Raw genomic sequence first — 16,556 nt, forward strand, 5'->3', positions numbered from 1 at the left:
AAAAAAAAAAAAATCCACAAACTCTTACTGCAATCTGTAGGGGTAGAAACATAGATATGAAAGACAGTGAATCAGAAAAATACAGGAAACTTCTTCAAATCAAAGTCAGAATATCCTGTAGCGCTCAGGCAGTGGAGGGACAAGGGATATGTAAAACAACATACATTCTCTACATTGAGAAATATTGTACCCTGACAGAAACCTGTCTCTCCATCCCAGCCAGTCCATGCCTGAGAGAGTGCCATGGACAGGAGTCAGTGCTTCTCTAGGGAGTTCTCTTCCCTAGGTGTGCTGGGAGGGAGAGAACCACTAACACAGAAGAGGATAAATATTTTTTAAAGCGTAAATTCTTAGCCCCCTGTAATCTCCACCAGACACATGAGCATGAGAGTCACAGCTGAATTTGCCCACTTAGTATCACAAGTGTTGCCTCTGGCACTTCTTCCACAATGTTAACAAAAACTCTGAGTTTTCTAAAATAAAAATAGCAGATTTCACTCTTCGGTGTGAGTGGAAAGGTATCTACTAGTTTGTCATCTTTCTTAAAGGCCTAGAAAATTAATTTGGGTGGAGGACCGTACAATGAGTAAATTTAGTTTGTTTCTCAACCTTCAAATATTCAAGAAAGATGCACAGGGATGCAAAGTAATAAGATTGTACACATTTTGGATCTTGTATCTTTGAATGAGTGTCAGTCTTCAAAAGAGTCACCTTATAAGAACTGTCCACTCATTTTCATGATGCCCAGTAGACTTCACAGATTTTTGTTTTGTAATAAACTTCTGGGGAAATCTATTTTACTACATGATAGTAACACCTTATATTAAGTAAGAACCTCAACTTTTGACCCAACTTACTATCTTGCTCACTTAAACAGCTCTGAACTACTATCAAATATTTACACTATGAGTAAAAGCATGTAATAGATACTGAAATTGAAATAGGACCTCATCACTATACCATACATGTAACTGTGTAATTTTCTGTGATGATTACTGAGGAAATTATACTCATTTAGCTGGATGTATTTTTTTAAATTATGCTGTAAACAAAAACAGCAAAAGTCTGTATTTTTAAAATCTGGAAGAAAATAGCAGTGAAATATTTCAGAATAGCCCTTGAAGTTTCTCAGTTAAGCTATTTGAACTTACGTGTTGGTCTAGATGTTTCAAAATCTGTTTGATTGGAGAATTACTGGAAGAGCTATGTTACTTAAAGGCATCAAATAACCACTTACTTTAAAAACATGCTCACGATTACATTTCAGAATCTTTCTTAGAAAGACAATTATGGCAATAGATGCGGTTAGTGCCCCATCTACATCCTCCTACCAGGCCTGTACACCAGACCCCAAGGGCTCTGAGGATCAGCTACTACGGTCTTTTCTCCAGAGGACTGCCCTCATTGAAAGGAAGCCACTTCAGTTGGTACTATCCGGGAGGCTGTCCTTTCCCTCTGGGGACAGGCCTCAGCCAACAACAGACTGATGAATACAAAAGTTGGACTCCCTTTCCTCACACTCCAGAGCTCCCGGTGGGATGAGGTGGAAGCCAGGCTTCAGCAAACCCATCTCTTGGCGTGGCCTTTCCTGATGTATTAGTCTGTTTCTCTCTTGCTTGCTCGCTTCCAGGTTTAAACAGAGAGCGCTCCTTCAATAAATCAACAGGCCAAAGGAGCCCATTGCAAGTTCTACATCTACAAAACTCAAGCCAAGACAATTATGATCTCATATAATAAAAGCAGTTTAAACTCTGAAGCAATATTTACATATAAGGCAAATACAGTAGACAGCACGTTACCTTGACAGGGTGAAGATTCGTTGTGGTGATAATTTTGTGCAGCGGGCCTGCCAACTTTGGGGGTAGTTTCGGCTCTTTATCCAGTCCCTGGGGCTTAGTGTAATAATCCAGTCTCTCTCGAGGAAAGAAATTGTTGATTATGGTCACACAATCATGTTGACCTTTTCATAGAAAAACACAAAAGTTGTAGTTTTAGTATTAAAAACAACGGATCTGGATTAAAAAATTAATTATGTTGCTATTTTTGTCACGTAAACATGCACCAATATCTTTATTTTTCAGGAAAGGAGACTACAGGAGGAGGAGGAGGGGTAAAACATTTTAGAGAACGTTCATAAACATTCCTTATAAAGTTGAGAAACAATCTTTTCAAAACATGGAATGCAAAATACATATGAAGATTATGTGGATTACAAAAGAAAGTACTGCTCAACTTGTAAGTGACCCTAAGTATTTTATAACAGTTGCTTATAGGTTAAACACTCTTCTTTCAACCCTACACAAATGATGCTCACATTTCCCTAATCACATCTGGTTGTATTTACACATTATTTAAATTTACTGCATATAAAGCATTGTTCTTATTATAATAATAACTAATATTAAACTAAATCCTTCTTCCCCATACCTCCTATCCCCCTAAATTTGAGAAAAGCTTGGCCTCTTTATGAAATGAAGTAGAGAAAAGGCTTTTGCTCCCATAAGCTTGGCATCCACATTGTGACTCTGCATAGAATTCCAAGGTCCTTCTCTAAGCCATCTCTAGTTAAAAACGGTTCAGTGAAAGCAGACTCTTCCCTGGCAAAGCTGCTGGCCGGCAAACGTGCTCCTGCGGCCTCCCCTCCCTAGCTCCCTCTCTATTACCTCTCTGAGGGAGCAAGGCAGTGGCCACTCTGGGCAAGCAGGCAGAACCACAGAGCACAGGGGAGGGCACAAACTCTTCAGGGGTCTCCGGAGGAGAGACTTATTCCTCCGCTCTGCCTGACGGGGGCTGGGGGACCAGCGGAGGCGAGTCCTGGGGAGAGCGCCCAGACTCCATGGCCCCCGCTCCCAGAGAGTGGTCCACCCTGGGCAGCCTGCGTGGTCGCTACCCACTTGTGCTTGGTCCGGGGAGCATTTGCTTGATCCTGCCGACAACAGGTAACCTGCGTGGGGATTGTACTGTGGGCTGGCTGGATCCTGGTGCCTGAGGCTGGCAAAGGGCTCTGCTTGTTCTTTAAAGTTTCTGGGAGAACCTGGGAGTGGCGGACTTCATCCTGCGCCTCAGGTGATTTGCTGACCTGGGCCCACAGGTACAGAGACATGAAACTTTCTTCTTCCACTGCTCCAGGACCCTATCAGCTTTACGTGACTGCCTGGGAGGTACAGAACAAGGTACCTAGGGGACCCAGCAACTCTGAAGACTACGCAGTGCCTCCAACAGAGGGCTTCTTGGGTTGGAAGTATGTGGATAACATTTACCATAACAATAACCACGACAACTACAGCTAATAAGAGCAATTAAATTAAGCAGATTCAATCACAATATATAAATAGACTTTCAAGAGCCACAGAGAGATTCAAATTTTAAAAATTAACAGGCAAACTGAAAGAGGTGATCCTGGTTACTATTGAGAACTAAATTAGTAATACAGAGCATATCAAGGCCAGGTGTGGTGGCTCATGCCTGTAATCCCAGCACTTGGGGAGGCTGAGGAGGGAGGATTGCTTGAGCACGGGAGGTGCAGACCAGCACAGGCAACACAGTGCAACCCGTCTTTACAAATAACTTAAAAAATTTCCTGGGTCCAGTGGTGTGTGCCTGTAGTCCCAGCTACTTGGGAGACTAAGGCTTGGGACCAGTAGTTGGAAGCTACAGTAAGCTTTTTTTTTTTTTTTTTTTTTGGTGAGACAGAAGATAGAAGACAGAAACTGTTGCCCAGGCTGGAGTGCAGTGGCACAATCTTGTCTTGGGTCACTGCAATCTCCGCCACAAGTAGCTGGGACTACAGGCATGTGCCACTACATGCAGCTAATTTATTTTTTATTTTCAGACGGGGTTTCACCATGTTGGACAGGCTGGTCTGAAAGTCCTGACCTCACGTGACTGCCCGCCTTAGCTTCCCAAAGTGCTGGGATTACAGGCATGAGCCACCATGCCCGGCCAAGGCTTCAGTGAGTTTTGATCACACCACTGCATTCCAGCCTTGGTAAAAGACATTCTGTCTCAACAAAACAAACAAAAAAAAAGAAGATCAAGTGGATGAAGTATCTCAAAACAGAAAAATTCAGATATGGAAATCATTATGCAAGAGATAAAAAGGAAAAAAAAAAAAAAAAAAAAAAAAAAAAAAAAAAAAAAAAAAAAAAAAAAAAAAAAAAAAAAAAAAAAAAAAAAAGGAATAGATGGAGAATTGAACAAATGATAAAAGAAAACTTCCCTGATTTGAAAAGAGAATTTAGCAGTGATCACGATACCATTTTTGGTACTCTATGCTATTGTTAAGTACCAAAACACCCAATTTCTTTCTTTTTGTGGGGATTGGGAGAGGTGGGTATGTCTTGAGAAGTCAAAGAGTAGCAGTCTATATTAAAAATGTAAAATGAGCCAGGGTGTTCTGCTTAAAAAATGATCACCTCTCCTTCCAGAATCTTCAAGATGGGAGAAAAATGACATTCAACCAAGCAAATCTAATGCAAGTGGGTTATGAACACAGCATCAAAATCCACACAGGTAACTGTTGGGAAATTTACAACTGTATATGAAGAAACCAGAGAAGATGAAGACAAACTGTACATGCCATATGCTTCCTTAAAACGAAATCTACATCCAGTTTCAATAAAAAGGTAGGTGATCCCACTAAAAAAAAAAAAATTCTAAAATGTCTCATCAAAAGTATTAAACTAGACAGGAAAACTTGACAATAAAGGGGTCAGAGGAAAATATGGAATTAGCTTATAACTATATCGTCTCATTAGGCCTTCAACTAGTACAGTCAGGAAAAGCAGGCAGCAGTTGGGAATATCTGTACATAAAAATAATTGCTACATAACAAAGATACTGTCACAAGACTAGAGATTTCTTAATTATACCTTTTTTTTTTTTTTGAGATGGAGTTTCGCTCTTGCTACCCAGGCTGGAGTGCAATGGCATGATCTTGGCTCACCGCAACCTCCAGCTCCTGGGTTCAAGCGATTTTCCTGCCTCAGTCTCCTAAGTAGCTGGGGTTACAGGCATGCGCCACCATGCCCAGCTAATTTTATATTTTTTAGTAGAGACAGGGTTTCTCCATTTTGATCAGGCTGGTCTTGAACTCCTGACCTCAGGTGATTCGTGCACCTTGGCCTCCCAAAGTTCTGGGATTACAGGCGTAAACCACTGCGCCCAGTCTAATTATACCTTTTTGAAAAGAAAAAATAATATTACTTTACCTTTTTTTCCTGATTAAGTTTTTTCATTTTAGGTAGTGCTTATTTTGATATTTTATTTTAATTAATCTGCTAATAACATATTTGAATGATATGTTTAAAGTTTTTCCTTGTAAATACTTGACTGTTTAGGTTTACATTTTTGTAATTGAAAATTTTAAATATTTAATTTTACTGGTTTTAAATTTATAAATTCTGAATATACATAAATAAAATAATATTATTAATATAGAAAATAAATGCTGTGGGTCGAAAAGCCAGTATATCATTTTGCTCCCATATTACAGTCCCTAGACTTGAATCCTCTAGCCTTAAAGGGGTCATTGAGTATGATTAATAGGAACACACACATACAACAAGATACATCCTAATTAAATTTTTTACTTTCAAAGATAACCTAAAATTCAAACCCTCTTCCAGAATGAGAAATACAAAGTTTACAATGGAAAGTAAGTTGAATTCTCATTTGCAAAACCAGAACTTACAAAACTGTAGAATAACTTCTATATGTCTGAGAGAAAAGAACTGTGATATCAGTCAGAAAGCTAGGCAAAATATGAATCACATTTCAGAGAGAAAGGTATTAATAGTTCTGTCATGATGGGTTTCAAAGAATACATAACCTACATAACCCATTTGAAAAGGTCTTATAACCAAAATCTAAATGAGAACAGAGATCTGAAGACAAATGGAGAAAAGAGGAGGAGAGAGAGGACAGTCAGAGAGAGAGTTCATATGAGTGGGTGAAGATAGATGACAGGCAAATCATACAGTCGGTGGTGTGGATTACTGAAAGAGAAGTAACACACTGTCAATGACACTCTCATTCTGGTACTAAAAATACTAGACTCTCTCAGCAAAGTCCACAGCTACAGGTATGATTGGCATGAGTTTTGAGGAAGTATCAGAGCGGGCAGAAAGGAAAGACCTGAGGCCTGACAAAGCAAAAACAGAGAATATGGAAAAATGAATGAAGTATAAGGATTTCATCTTATAAAGTTGCCAAATGGATAAATATGGGGCCTTGGGGATGGGGGATGTGGTACTGTACCCTTTAAGGAAATACATGTGTGCACCTATGCACACACACACACATGCAAAACTAAAAATAGTCAAGTAAAATAAAGAATAAAAATGAGGTAAAAGAGGAGGAATGCAACCACGTTTATCAGTAATTACATTAAATATACATAAGCTAAATACCTACTAAGAGAGGAAAACTATCATTTTGGATTATAAAATAGAACTCACCTATATGTTTGTAAGTTATACTACTTTTGCAAATCAACAGGGAAAAATAAAAATAAAAAAAATTTTTTAAAATAAGTTATACTACTTAAATGAAATGATAAAGATTGAAAATGACAGATGGGCAAAGAGATTATTTTCAAAAAAAGGAATTAGGAATAGCTGTAGTACAAGTATAACTAAAAGAATTTGACAAGAAAAGGAGTGGTATTATACAATGATAAAACCAATAGCAATATCATATTAAAAGTGAAAAGCTAAAAATATTTTCATTAAAAACAGGAAAAAGGCATGTCAATTATCACTATTATTTCTTCTTACTTTGAAGCCCCAAGCAAATTCAAATAGAAAGCAAAATAAGATTTAATAGCTAGAAAACCCAGTAAACTGTAATAAAAATGATAAGGAAAAAGTACAGAAATTAACAGCTTTTCTCTTTATTATCCATTACCAACAGAAGTGATTGAGTATGGAGGTAATAGTGCAAATTCGTGCCATATGGACAATAACCACAAATTACAAGAAACAAATTTTGAAAGAAAGGATATAAAGAAACCTATTAAATATTATTGAAGGAGCAAACGCCAGTCTCCTCCCCAAAAAGAAATGTAAAGGTATACTGTGTAATTGGATGGGAAGTCCTAACATCATACAAATGTTAATTCTCTGCAGATAATTATATAATCATTTAGTAAAAGAGAAATTAACTTACCACAAAGGTGGTATTTCAATTTAGTGGGAAAATGTTAGCTGGCGTAATAAATGGTGCCATCACAATTAGCTATGTATCTGGGGGGAAATGAACTCTAAATAAATAAATTCTAGAGGTACTGGAAAAAATCATAAAGAATAACTGAAGGATATTTAGGAGAATACCTATATAACTCCTGGTCAAGTGCCTCACTTTTAGCAAGAAAATCAACACAGAAGCTATAAAAGAAAATATATAACTACTTAAAAATAAATTTCCTGCCGGGCACAGTGGATCATGCCTATGATCCTAGCACTTTGGGAGGCAGGAGGATCACCTGACATCAGGAGTTCGAGACCAGCCTGGACAACATGGTGAAACCCCATCTCTCCTAAAAATACAAAAATTAGCTGGGCATTGTGGCATATGCCTGTAGTCCCAGCTACATGGGAGGCTGAGGCAGGAGAATCACCTGAACCCAGGAGGTGGAGAGTGCAGTGAGCTGAGATCATGCCAATGCACTCCAGCCTGGGTGACAGAGTGAGACACCATCTCAAAATAATAATAATAATAATAATGAACAAATAAATAAATTTCCTATGGCAAAGTTGTCCATAAAGTTAAAAAAGAAGAAGAAAGAAGGAAGAAGAATAAGGAAGAAGAAAGAAGAGGAGGAGAAGGAGGAAGAAGGAGAGGAGGAGAAAGAAGAAGAAAGGCTGACATAAAATACTTGGAATACATTTGCTAGATAATGGATTTGTGTGCATAAAGCTCTTCAAAGCAATAAAAAAGGGCATCCCCCCAAAAATGAATAAAGAATACAACCAGGTAATCCACAGAAGAGAAAATACAATTTACCAACAACAGAAATGCTTAATTTCATTAATAATAAGGGGAAAGTAAATTCACAATGTGCCATCTTTTTAACTATCAGACTGGCAAAAATCAAAGTATGGTAATACCCAGCTCTAAGGAGGACACTACTGTGAATTACTATGCCCTTTGGGAAAGGAATCTAGACTTACATTAAAATTAAAACTCTATATCCTTTGTCTCAGCAATTTTACTTCTAGGAAATACTTTAGAAATATTAAAGTTCTAACATGTAAAAAATATTCAGGTACTAACTTGTAAAAAATATAAGATCAGGGATGAATATTACATTATTTGTAGAAAAGTGGTTAAAAAACTGTAAAATATGTCAATAAGGGAGAGCTAACTAAACTGTGGAACGCCTATACCATGGAATATCATGTAGCTGTTGACAGAAATGAATTATACCTACTGAGATGGGAGGAACTTCCATGATGTATTAGTAAGTGAAAAAAACAAGTTACAAGGAATACCTGCTGTGTGATGTATGGCATTTTTAAAGAATGACAAAAACCTTATATATGTATGTACACATGTATACATACTGATCCACTTCAAGGAAACCAAAAGAAGAGAATGAACTTTTTTAAAGGTTAATTATTTGGAAAATACAGTAACAACTGGAAGGGTGCAATGTAATTTTCTGTCTGTGAAATTAGTCTAAATTTCACAGATTAAAATGGAAGGAAAATATTACTCTTATTTTAGGATGGGATTATAAACAATTTCTACCTGAGAATTTTGTTAGTATTACAGTGTTAAGAAAAAGCAAGAAGTATTGTATTAATGCCTGAAACAAGAGACTCCTCCATTTCTAGACCTGTGATCTTGGGATAATTATTTTACCTCTGTCGGAGCCCAATTTGTTACATTGTGGATATAATAAAAACTTGTACAGTTAAATAGAACTTCAGAGATCACTTAATTCCCCTGCTTCTTTGCATACAGATTAGAAAACTGAGGCCTATGGAGGTAAAGGAATTTGCCCCATGATCCTGTAACTATCAGTACACATGAACTGAAGTTCAAGTCTTCAGATTCCTACCTTAGTGTTCTTTCCCCCAGTGACACCATGAAAATTAGCTTAGAGCTGAGCTGGGGGCAACTTGGGGCCTGTGAGTATGGGAGTTAAAAGATTTCTCTGAAGCTTACATAAGACCACATTTTTCTCAAATCCTGAAATTAAAATAAGAAAATTTCTTCTAACAGAAAAAGCTGTCATAAGGCAACTGAGTGTCTGGCTTAATCAATGGCAGATACTACTAGTAGTTTCAAGAAAATGTCACAATAAAATTTAACATAATATTCGGTTACCATCCTCCATACCTAATTTCCACTATATCTGAGCTTGACTTCTCTCAAAACCCCCTTGAATGGGATAGATCCTCCTCTCCTATGTAAATTTATGGAGCTCTTAAGTTCTACCTTGGAGTATGTATTTTGGCACCATTTGTCATTGCTATTACCCTCTAAGTGCCATGAAGGCATGAACAGCCTCTGTCTTGTTATCACTATAACCAAGATACTTACAGTGATGCTTGCTTTATAGATTGTGAACATTGTTTATTTAATGAATTATTAGTCCCTATAAGGCCACTTATGGCACTTCCAATAAATCACATGTTGCTATCTTTGCTTTTTTCTCAGTGGATTCTCTTCACCATCAATTCAATGGCCTCAAAATACCCAAGATCAAGAATTCACTCCCACTCTTTCCTTACATTATGTCAAATAACAGAATTAACATGCCAAGAATCATTGGGCACACAAATGTCTGTGGTTGATGAAAATGATAATGAAGTAGTTGTACATTACCATCAAGTACTCTTTCCTAAGAGTTATGTCACTGTTGTAATAATTACTAACAACAGTAACTAATGACATTTATTTAGTGTTACATGGAAAGCTCAGGTCTATCATCTCTTTCAATCCTCACAATAACCGTGTAACATTTTACCATGAGGAAGCTGAAGGTCAGAATTATTACGTACTTTGTTATTACCTAGCACAGCCGAAATTTAACTTGAGATTACGGACTTCACTGTTCACATTCTCAAACATTAGGTTTAGCTACTTCTATTAGAGACATAAAATATACATGTTATAAGCATTTGTGTGCAATTAAAATGGCCCCACTACTCTCTATATTCCAAAAAGTAGAAATTCAAAATAGCTGTTTGTTTTCTCCAAAAAGTCACTAGGTGTTTCATTAAGTTACAGTGGACTGTACTTAGTTTTTTAAAAGCAACATGATAATATTTTCACCATAAAGCAAAGTGGTTTTTTTCCCACAAGAGAAATTTTGGGTATAATCTAATGTAAAACTGCAGCAAAATCTCACCCACAAAGGCTGCCATCTGAGCTGCTGTTCTTCCCACGGAGTTGACAACATCTGTGTCAGCACCAGCTTCCAACATTACCCATGTGATATCTTTATTACCTATAGTTTTAAAGGAAACATATTTGTTAATGTTAAGGATAACACAGTACACAGTTTAAACATCCCCTTCTAAGCTCTCTGTACCCTTTCTTCCCCCAGTTAGTTTTAGGTTTCTGTCAGGTGGATATTTTCATTTTCTTTTAAAACATGAATCATAACTACAGTAAAGAATAAAATGCTATAGAATCTACTTAGAAATTAACCTTATGTTCTGGAAAACAAATCAAGCAATACAAAAAGCAGTATGGAATTGAGTATCGCTTTTTTAAACAAAATGAAGTATGTTTTCCTAGAGGTAACACTTAGTATGAAATCAAAATACACATACAAAAAAATTTTTAAAAAGAGACACAATGAATACAATTTCCCTTTAATATCAACCACCCCTCCCATTCCTCACACCCTGCTGGCTCTGGAATAACCATTAGCCATTGGGGAATCTATCTTTCTACACCTTTTTTTCTATCCAAAGATACATACGTTATTCTATTCACATTCTTCTACTAACATAGTTATTATGGGTATTTTGCTATTAAGAACTACACTCAGTGAAAAGTATTTTCCATTCATTTTCACAAGTTTGAATTATGATTTCCTTAGGAACAGTTTCTGGGAAATACTGCTAGATCAAATATTACGCATATTTTAAATGCATTTTGCCAGGCTGCCACCCAGCAAGGCTGGACTGACAGGTACTGCCCAACATAGTGTAAAGAAGTTCCTGAGCATTATAGCTCTTTCTTAACATCTGCCAGTATAATAAGATAAAAAATAATAATTTATTGTTCTAATTGGCATTTCTTTGATTACTGTGGAAAATGTTTTGTATGATCAGCTGATTGCATTTCTTTTGTTTCCTGTCCAATTTTCTACTGCAGTATTTTTCTTTTTATAATTGATTTATAAGAACTCTTTCTTTCTTATAAGAGGGGGGAACAGAGTCTCACTCTGCCACCCAGGCAGGAGTCCAGGGGCATGATATTGGCTCACTGCAACCTCTGCCTCCCAGGCTCAAAAATCCTCCTGCCTCAGCCTTCTAAGTAGCTGAAACCGCAGATGTGCGCCATGATGCCTGGCTACTATTTGTATTTTTGGTAGAGATGGGGCCTCACCATGCTGCCCAGGATGATCCTCAACTCCTGGACTCAAGCAATCTGCCCACCTTGGTTTCCCAAAGTGCTGGGATTACAGGTGTGAGCCACTGTGGCCGGCTAAAAGAACTTTTTACATTTAACAATATAATCCTTTAAGACATAAAATAAATATTTTTAGTTTTTCATTTGTATTTTAACTATTTATGGTATATTCTACAAATGAAAATGTTAAATTTTTATGTAATTAAATTGGTCAAAATTGTCCTTTTAGGCTTCTATGTTTTATATAATGCTTATAAATGCTTCTAGGTTCCAGGATTATGAAAATACAGATTATTATATTCAAAGTACAAGGATATTATATTACTTCTGTATTTTTCAAAGAGCTGTACCAATTACAGATAACCCCATTTAATTTTAGACAGTATTTCTAAATTGTCTTTATTCAGCAAATAATAAATGATACAAATCAGAGTAAGTTTCTAAATGGCTCATCATGTTTAGTATGTAAATGCCAGTGAGGCAAACAGACAGTTCTATCACAGAATCTGTTTGATAAACAGAACAAAGAAGTTTCCATACATTTGAAAATATAAAGATATAGAATATCAAAGGAGGTAACTTGAAAGAAAAACAGATCCAGTTCCTTAATTCCATCAAAATGTTGTCCACATAAAGAATCAATTGATTTAAATAACAAAAGAAACAGATCACCAATTAACTATATATTTCCCACATTGTAGCTTCTCAAAAATCAATTCCCATCATTCCTTTCCATAAAACTTGATCTTAAAATTACTAAAATAAAAATGAATTTAATCTGTTAGTATATATGTGCTTACAACAAGTTTGTATAGGTAACTAATATTTATAAATAGAGTAAATACTAAAACTTCACCAGAAAGTGCAGCGAACATGAGAGCTGTGTATCCATGTTCATGTTGATGACAATTTACGTCGGCTCCATGTCGCAGTAGTAATTTGCACATATCGAGTTTTCCTTTATATGCTGCATGCATTAGAGGAGTCATTCCATTCTTTAACAGAAAGGGAAAAAAGTATTAATGTTACTGTTTTATCTTTTCTGTACCTATGAACAACTTCTGCAATTAGAAACATAAAATGAGGGGCCAGGCATGGTGGCTCATGCCTGTAATCCCAGCACTTTGGGAGGCTGAGGCAGGCAGTTCACGAGGTCAGGAGTTTGAGACCAGCCTGGTGAAACATAAAATGAATATAAATTAATTAAGATGGTTTTTATAATATTTATTTTTATATTTACTTCCACACTTGGATCTTCATTAAACTTCTGAAGAAAAGAGATGGTTTTATTACTGGAGTTTTTTTTTACAGATTAGCAAAAAGATTCAGAGAAGACTTGCTCAACCACACATGACTAATAATGGTGGGGGAAGGGACTGAAACCCAAATTTTCTAAACATACTTACCTTCTCAGAAAGCAAATGAAGAAACAGATACACACATATTTTTTTAAAAGAAGAAAAATATCAAGCAATGCCTCTCAAGGGGAAGGTTGAAAAAACTACAGTATATGTATAACATGGAATATTATGAAGGTAGATTAAATGAATGACTTCACCTCTATCTACTGAACTGGAAAATTTTTCTTTCTTTTTTTTTTTTTTAAGAAACAGGGTTTTACCATGTTGGTCAGGCCGGTCTCGAACTCCTGACCTCAGATGATCCACCTGCCTTGGCCTCCCAAATTGCTGGGATTACAGGCATGAGCCACCATGCCCAGCCTTGAACTGGGAAATTTTTCACAAATTATTGTCAATAAGACAAGGTACAGGAAATGCACAGTATAGTAGTATTATTTTTTAAAACCAGATTCCCCAAATCACACATATATTTTGATCATACATATGATTTGATTATATGTGATTGTATAAATAGGGAGAAATGGCTGCTAGTATTTACCCTAGGCTACATCGTTTAGTCAAATCACACATATATTTTGATCATACATATGATTTGATTGCATGTGATTGTATATATATTGTGAAATGGTTGGTAGTATTTAGGCTACACTGTTTGGTCTCCATACGCTTTGTGCATATCCAATGAAACATCCAACTTTTTATGTCCAAGGTGCTACTATTATTTGGTAGATAAGTGGATGAGCTGTTCCCGTGAGTAAATTTTCTCAGTAATAAGCTAAACACTGTACGTGCCAAAATATCAGTTGTTTTGGATGAAAACCTCTGTAAAACATATAATCTGTTACCTTAGTGAAGCTTAGAATGCTAACATAATGTGAATTATTCTTCATGCTTCCAGATTATTACTACAAACACAAGTCATCATCTTGTTAACACAGTACGCACTACACTCAGAGGGTTGTGGAGACAGGGATGATAGAGAGGCTGGGATCCTTAAGTTGGCTGCACAAGAGGCAACTCCGTGGAAGCTGTGGGCATTTCTTGAGAGTAAGAATGGAAAAACGATTAGCAGATGATAAATTTTAACACTCCCTTAGCTGGGTGTTTCTATAGGGATGGAATACTATTATGTTGGAAGTGGGTGGGTGAGTGCGGGCCAATCTCATTGTATAGAGCCAGCCAATGGAGTGCTTTAAGGGAATAGGAATGGACTGCATGGCCTCTAGCTTTTAAATGAGGCAAAACCATATTGCAAGCATGGCTAGGGTGATAGCTCCTAACGGATGATATAACTGTCCATAAGAAGCTAGTGTCTAGCCTGACAGGTGGCAGGGAAAGGACACGGTACCATCAGAAAGGCCACCACAAAGAAGGAAACAGCTGTTTCTGTTACAGATTTTAGGATCCAGACTTCACTATCGAGTTAGTTTTTTTCTGTTTATCCAGAATAGGTGGGCAGTCAATCACCCAGCAACCCAATCCTACAATAGGTTCTCTAGCTCTGAGAATGAATAATCTCCAGACTACAGAAGGGTTCTGAAGTTTTTTTTAAAAGATCAAAACAAAATAAAACAAAACAGAAACCTTTCAACAGAATGTGATAATCTGCTTAAGAGCAAAAGAGATGCATAAAGCTTTAGAGTCTCACATTGCCAACCGTCCTTATTTTTTCCTGTGTCTGTTTTCACTATCATTCGTGTTAATCACTTCTGCCCATTTACCTGTCATCATGTCTCCTACTACTCCCTTTCCTCTCATTTAAAAAAAATTTTCCTGTCTCTTTTCTCTTTTTTACGTGTTCTTTTTTGTTTACCAGCTGTCACCTTAGCAGAAATTGGTTTTTAGAGCAAACCAATGCGAGAGTTTCTTTCCAAAAAGGTAAATATTGGCCGGGCGTGGTGCCTCACACCTGTAATCCCAGCACTTTGAGAGGCCAAGGCAGGCAGATTACTTGAAGTCAGGAGTTTGAGTCCAGCCTGGCCAGCATGGTGGAACTCCGTCTCTATTAAAAATACAAAAATTAGCCAGGCATGGTGGCAAGCACCTATAGTCCCAGCTACTTGGGAGGCTGAGGCAGCAGAATCACTTCACTTGAACCCAGGAGGCGGAGTTTGCAGTGAGCTGAGATCGCACCACTGCACTCTAGCCTGAGCAACAGAGCAAGACTCTGTCTCAAAAATAAATAAATAAATAAAAAACAAAAAGTAAATATCTATCCCAATCATATCATCTGCTGTGCCATCTCTGAACATCCTCTTTTTGTCATGTTTATAATGCAGGTATATGATTTTCCCATATCAAATTTCAGTGCTATGGTAGATGGGATGGTCGTGAGTATTAGAAACCAAAATAGTGGTAAGTAACTAATTTACACTCATTTTTCAAAGAGGGTATCACATGTACTTTCCTATCTTAGTACAATTTTGTGTTATAAGAATTTAGAACAGTACAAAGGAAATTATAAATTTTGACTGCAATGATTACTACACATTATCTTGGTTCTAGTACCACGTTATTTATAAAAACTTTTCCATGGGCAAAGTAAAAAGAGGTAATATTAATAAATTTTGATGCTCCATAGAGATATAAAGCCACCATGCTATAAATGTTCTATTTATTCTAGTATTTTTATAGTTGAAATATCCAGAAAAGAAAATAATTTGAAACAATACTGCTTATCTACTAGAAGTACAAGAAAATATTCCCATGTTCAAAATACATGATGCAAGTTAATTTAAAATGTTATATTACAGTTGTAAAGATGAAATAACTTAGTATCAGACAGAACAGTAAAATAATAAATGTCCATCTCTACTCAAACTAGAAAGGTAGTGATAAGATTTCATAAAATGTTACACTGTGATTCATTAATTCTAAGATGCATGTCATTTTTATATTTAAAATCTCCAGAATTGAGTTTCACTTTACTCAAGTCTCACAAATCACCATCAGTTTCCACTCCCCTCATTTAAATAATATCTAGATGAAATTTTAAATCTATGGCATCTTAGATTCAATAATATGTAAGAGTAAAAATCCTCGCATCCTTGTGATTTCCCAAAGATGACCCTGCAGGTAGTCTGCTTACTTGAATTGCATGAAAAACAAGCTTCTACAATTCTTTAGATATAATCACCTTAAAAATAAAGGTCCTCTTCCATAATTCTTAAGTCAAAGAATTCATCATAATTAGGCTATTATATTGCATTTCTATGTCATTAAATGCAGCATCCATTCATTCAGCAAATATTTAATAAGTGCTTAATATATGTCACGCATTGATCTATACACTGGAGGTAGCAATAAGCAAACTCCATGCCTCCCACAGTCTAAGTCCCTGGAACTTACAGTACAGATGAGTAGGTGGATGGTGATTCATGTGCTAGAGGAAAATAACATTAAGTAAAGGGGAGTAGTGTCAGAGGGAAAGAAGACTATTATTTTAAAGAGGACATTCCAGGAAGGCGGCACTTGAACAAAGCCCTGAAAGGAGTTGGGGAGGCAAGGAATGCAATTAACTACAGGAAGAATGCTCCAGGTAAAGGGGATGAACGTGCAGAACTCTGTGCTGTGTTCAAGATCATCACAGAGGCCAAATGT

At 36.6% G+C, this 16,556-nt stretch overlaps 1 protein-coding gene across 2 annotated transcripts in view; it reads right to left on the reverse strand.

Annotated features, from left to right (window-relative positions):
* The window catches only part of ANKMY2 (ankyrin repeat and MYND domain containing 2), a 46,626-nt gene that overhangs the window by 15,002 nt on the left and 15,068 nt on the right, over positions 1-16,556 (reverse strand). The window contains exons 1-4 of one of the 2 annotated variants that reach the window (XM_017526907.2): positions 13,154-13,176; positions 12,452-12,590; positions 10,361-10,459; positions 1,800-1,960 (exon numbers count right to left, since the gene is read on the reverse strand). In XM_017526907.2, the coding sequence (XP_017382396.2) occupies positions 1,800-1,960; positions 10,361-10,459; positions 12,452-12,584 (393 nt within the window). In that variant the 5' untranslated portion in view covers positions 12,585-12,590; positions 13,154-13,176. Of the gene's footprint in view, positions 1-1,799; positions 1,961-10,360; positions 10,460-12,451; positions 12,591-13,153; positions 13,177-16,556 lie in introns of those variants that run through there. The other variant, XM_017526908.2, reaches the window with a different exon arrangement.

This window comes from Cebus imitator, unplaced genomic scaffold (genome assembly GCF_001604975.1).
Source record: "Cebus imitator isolate Cc_AM_T3 unplaced genomic scaffold, Cebus_imitator-1.0 Scaffold45, whole genome shotgun sequence".
Lineage (NCBI taxonomy): Eukaryota > Metazoa > Chordata > Mammalia > Primates > Cebidae > Cebus > Cebus imitator.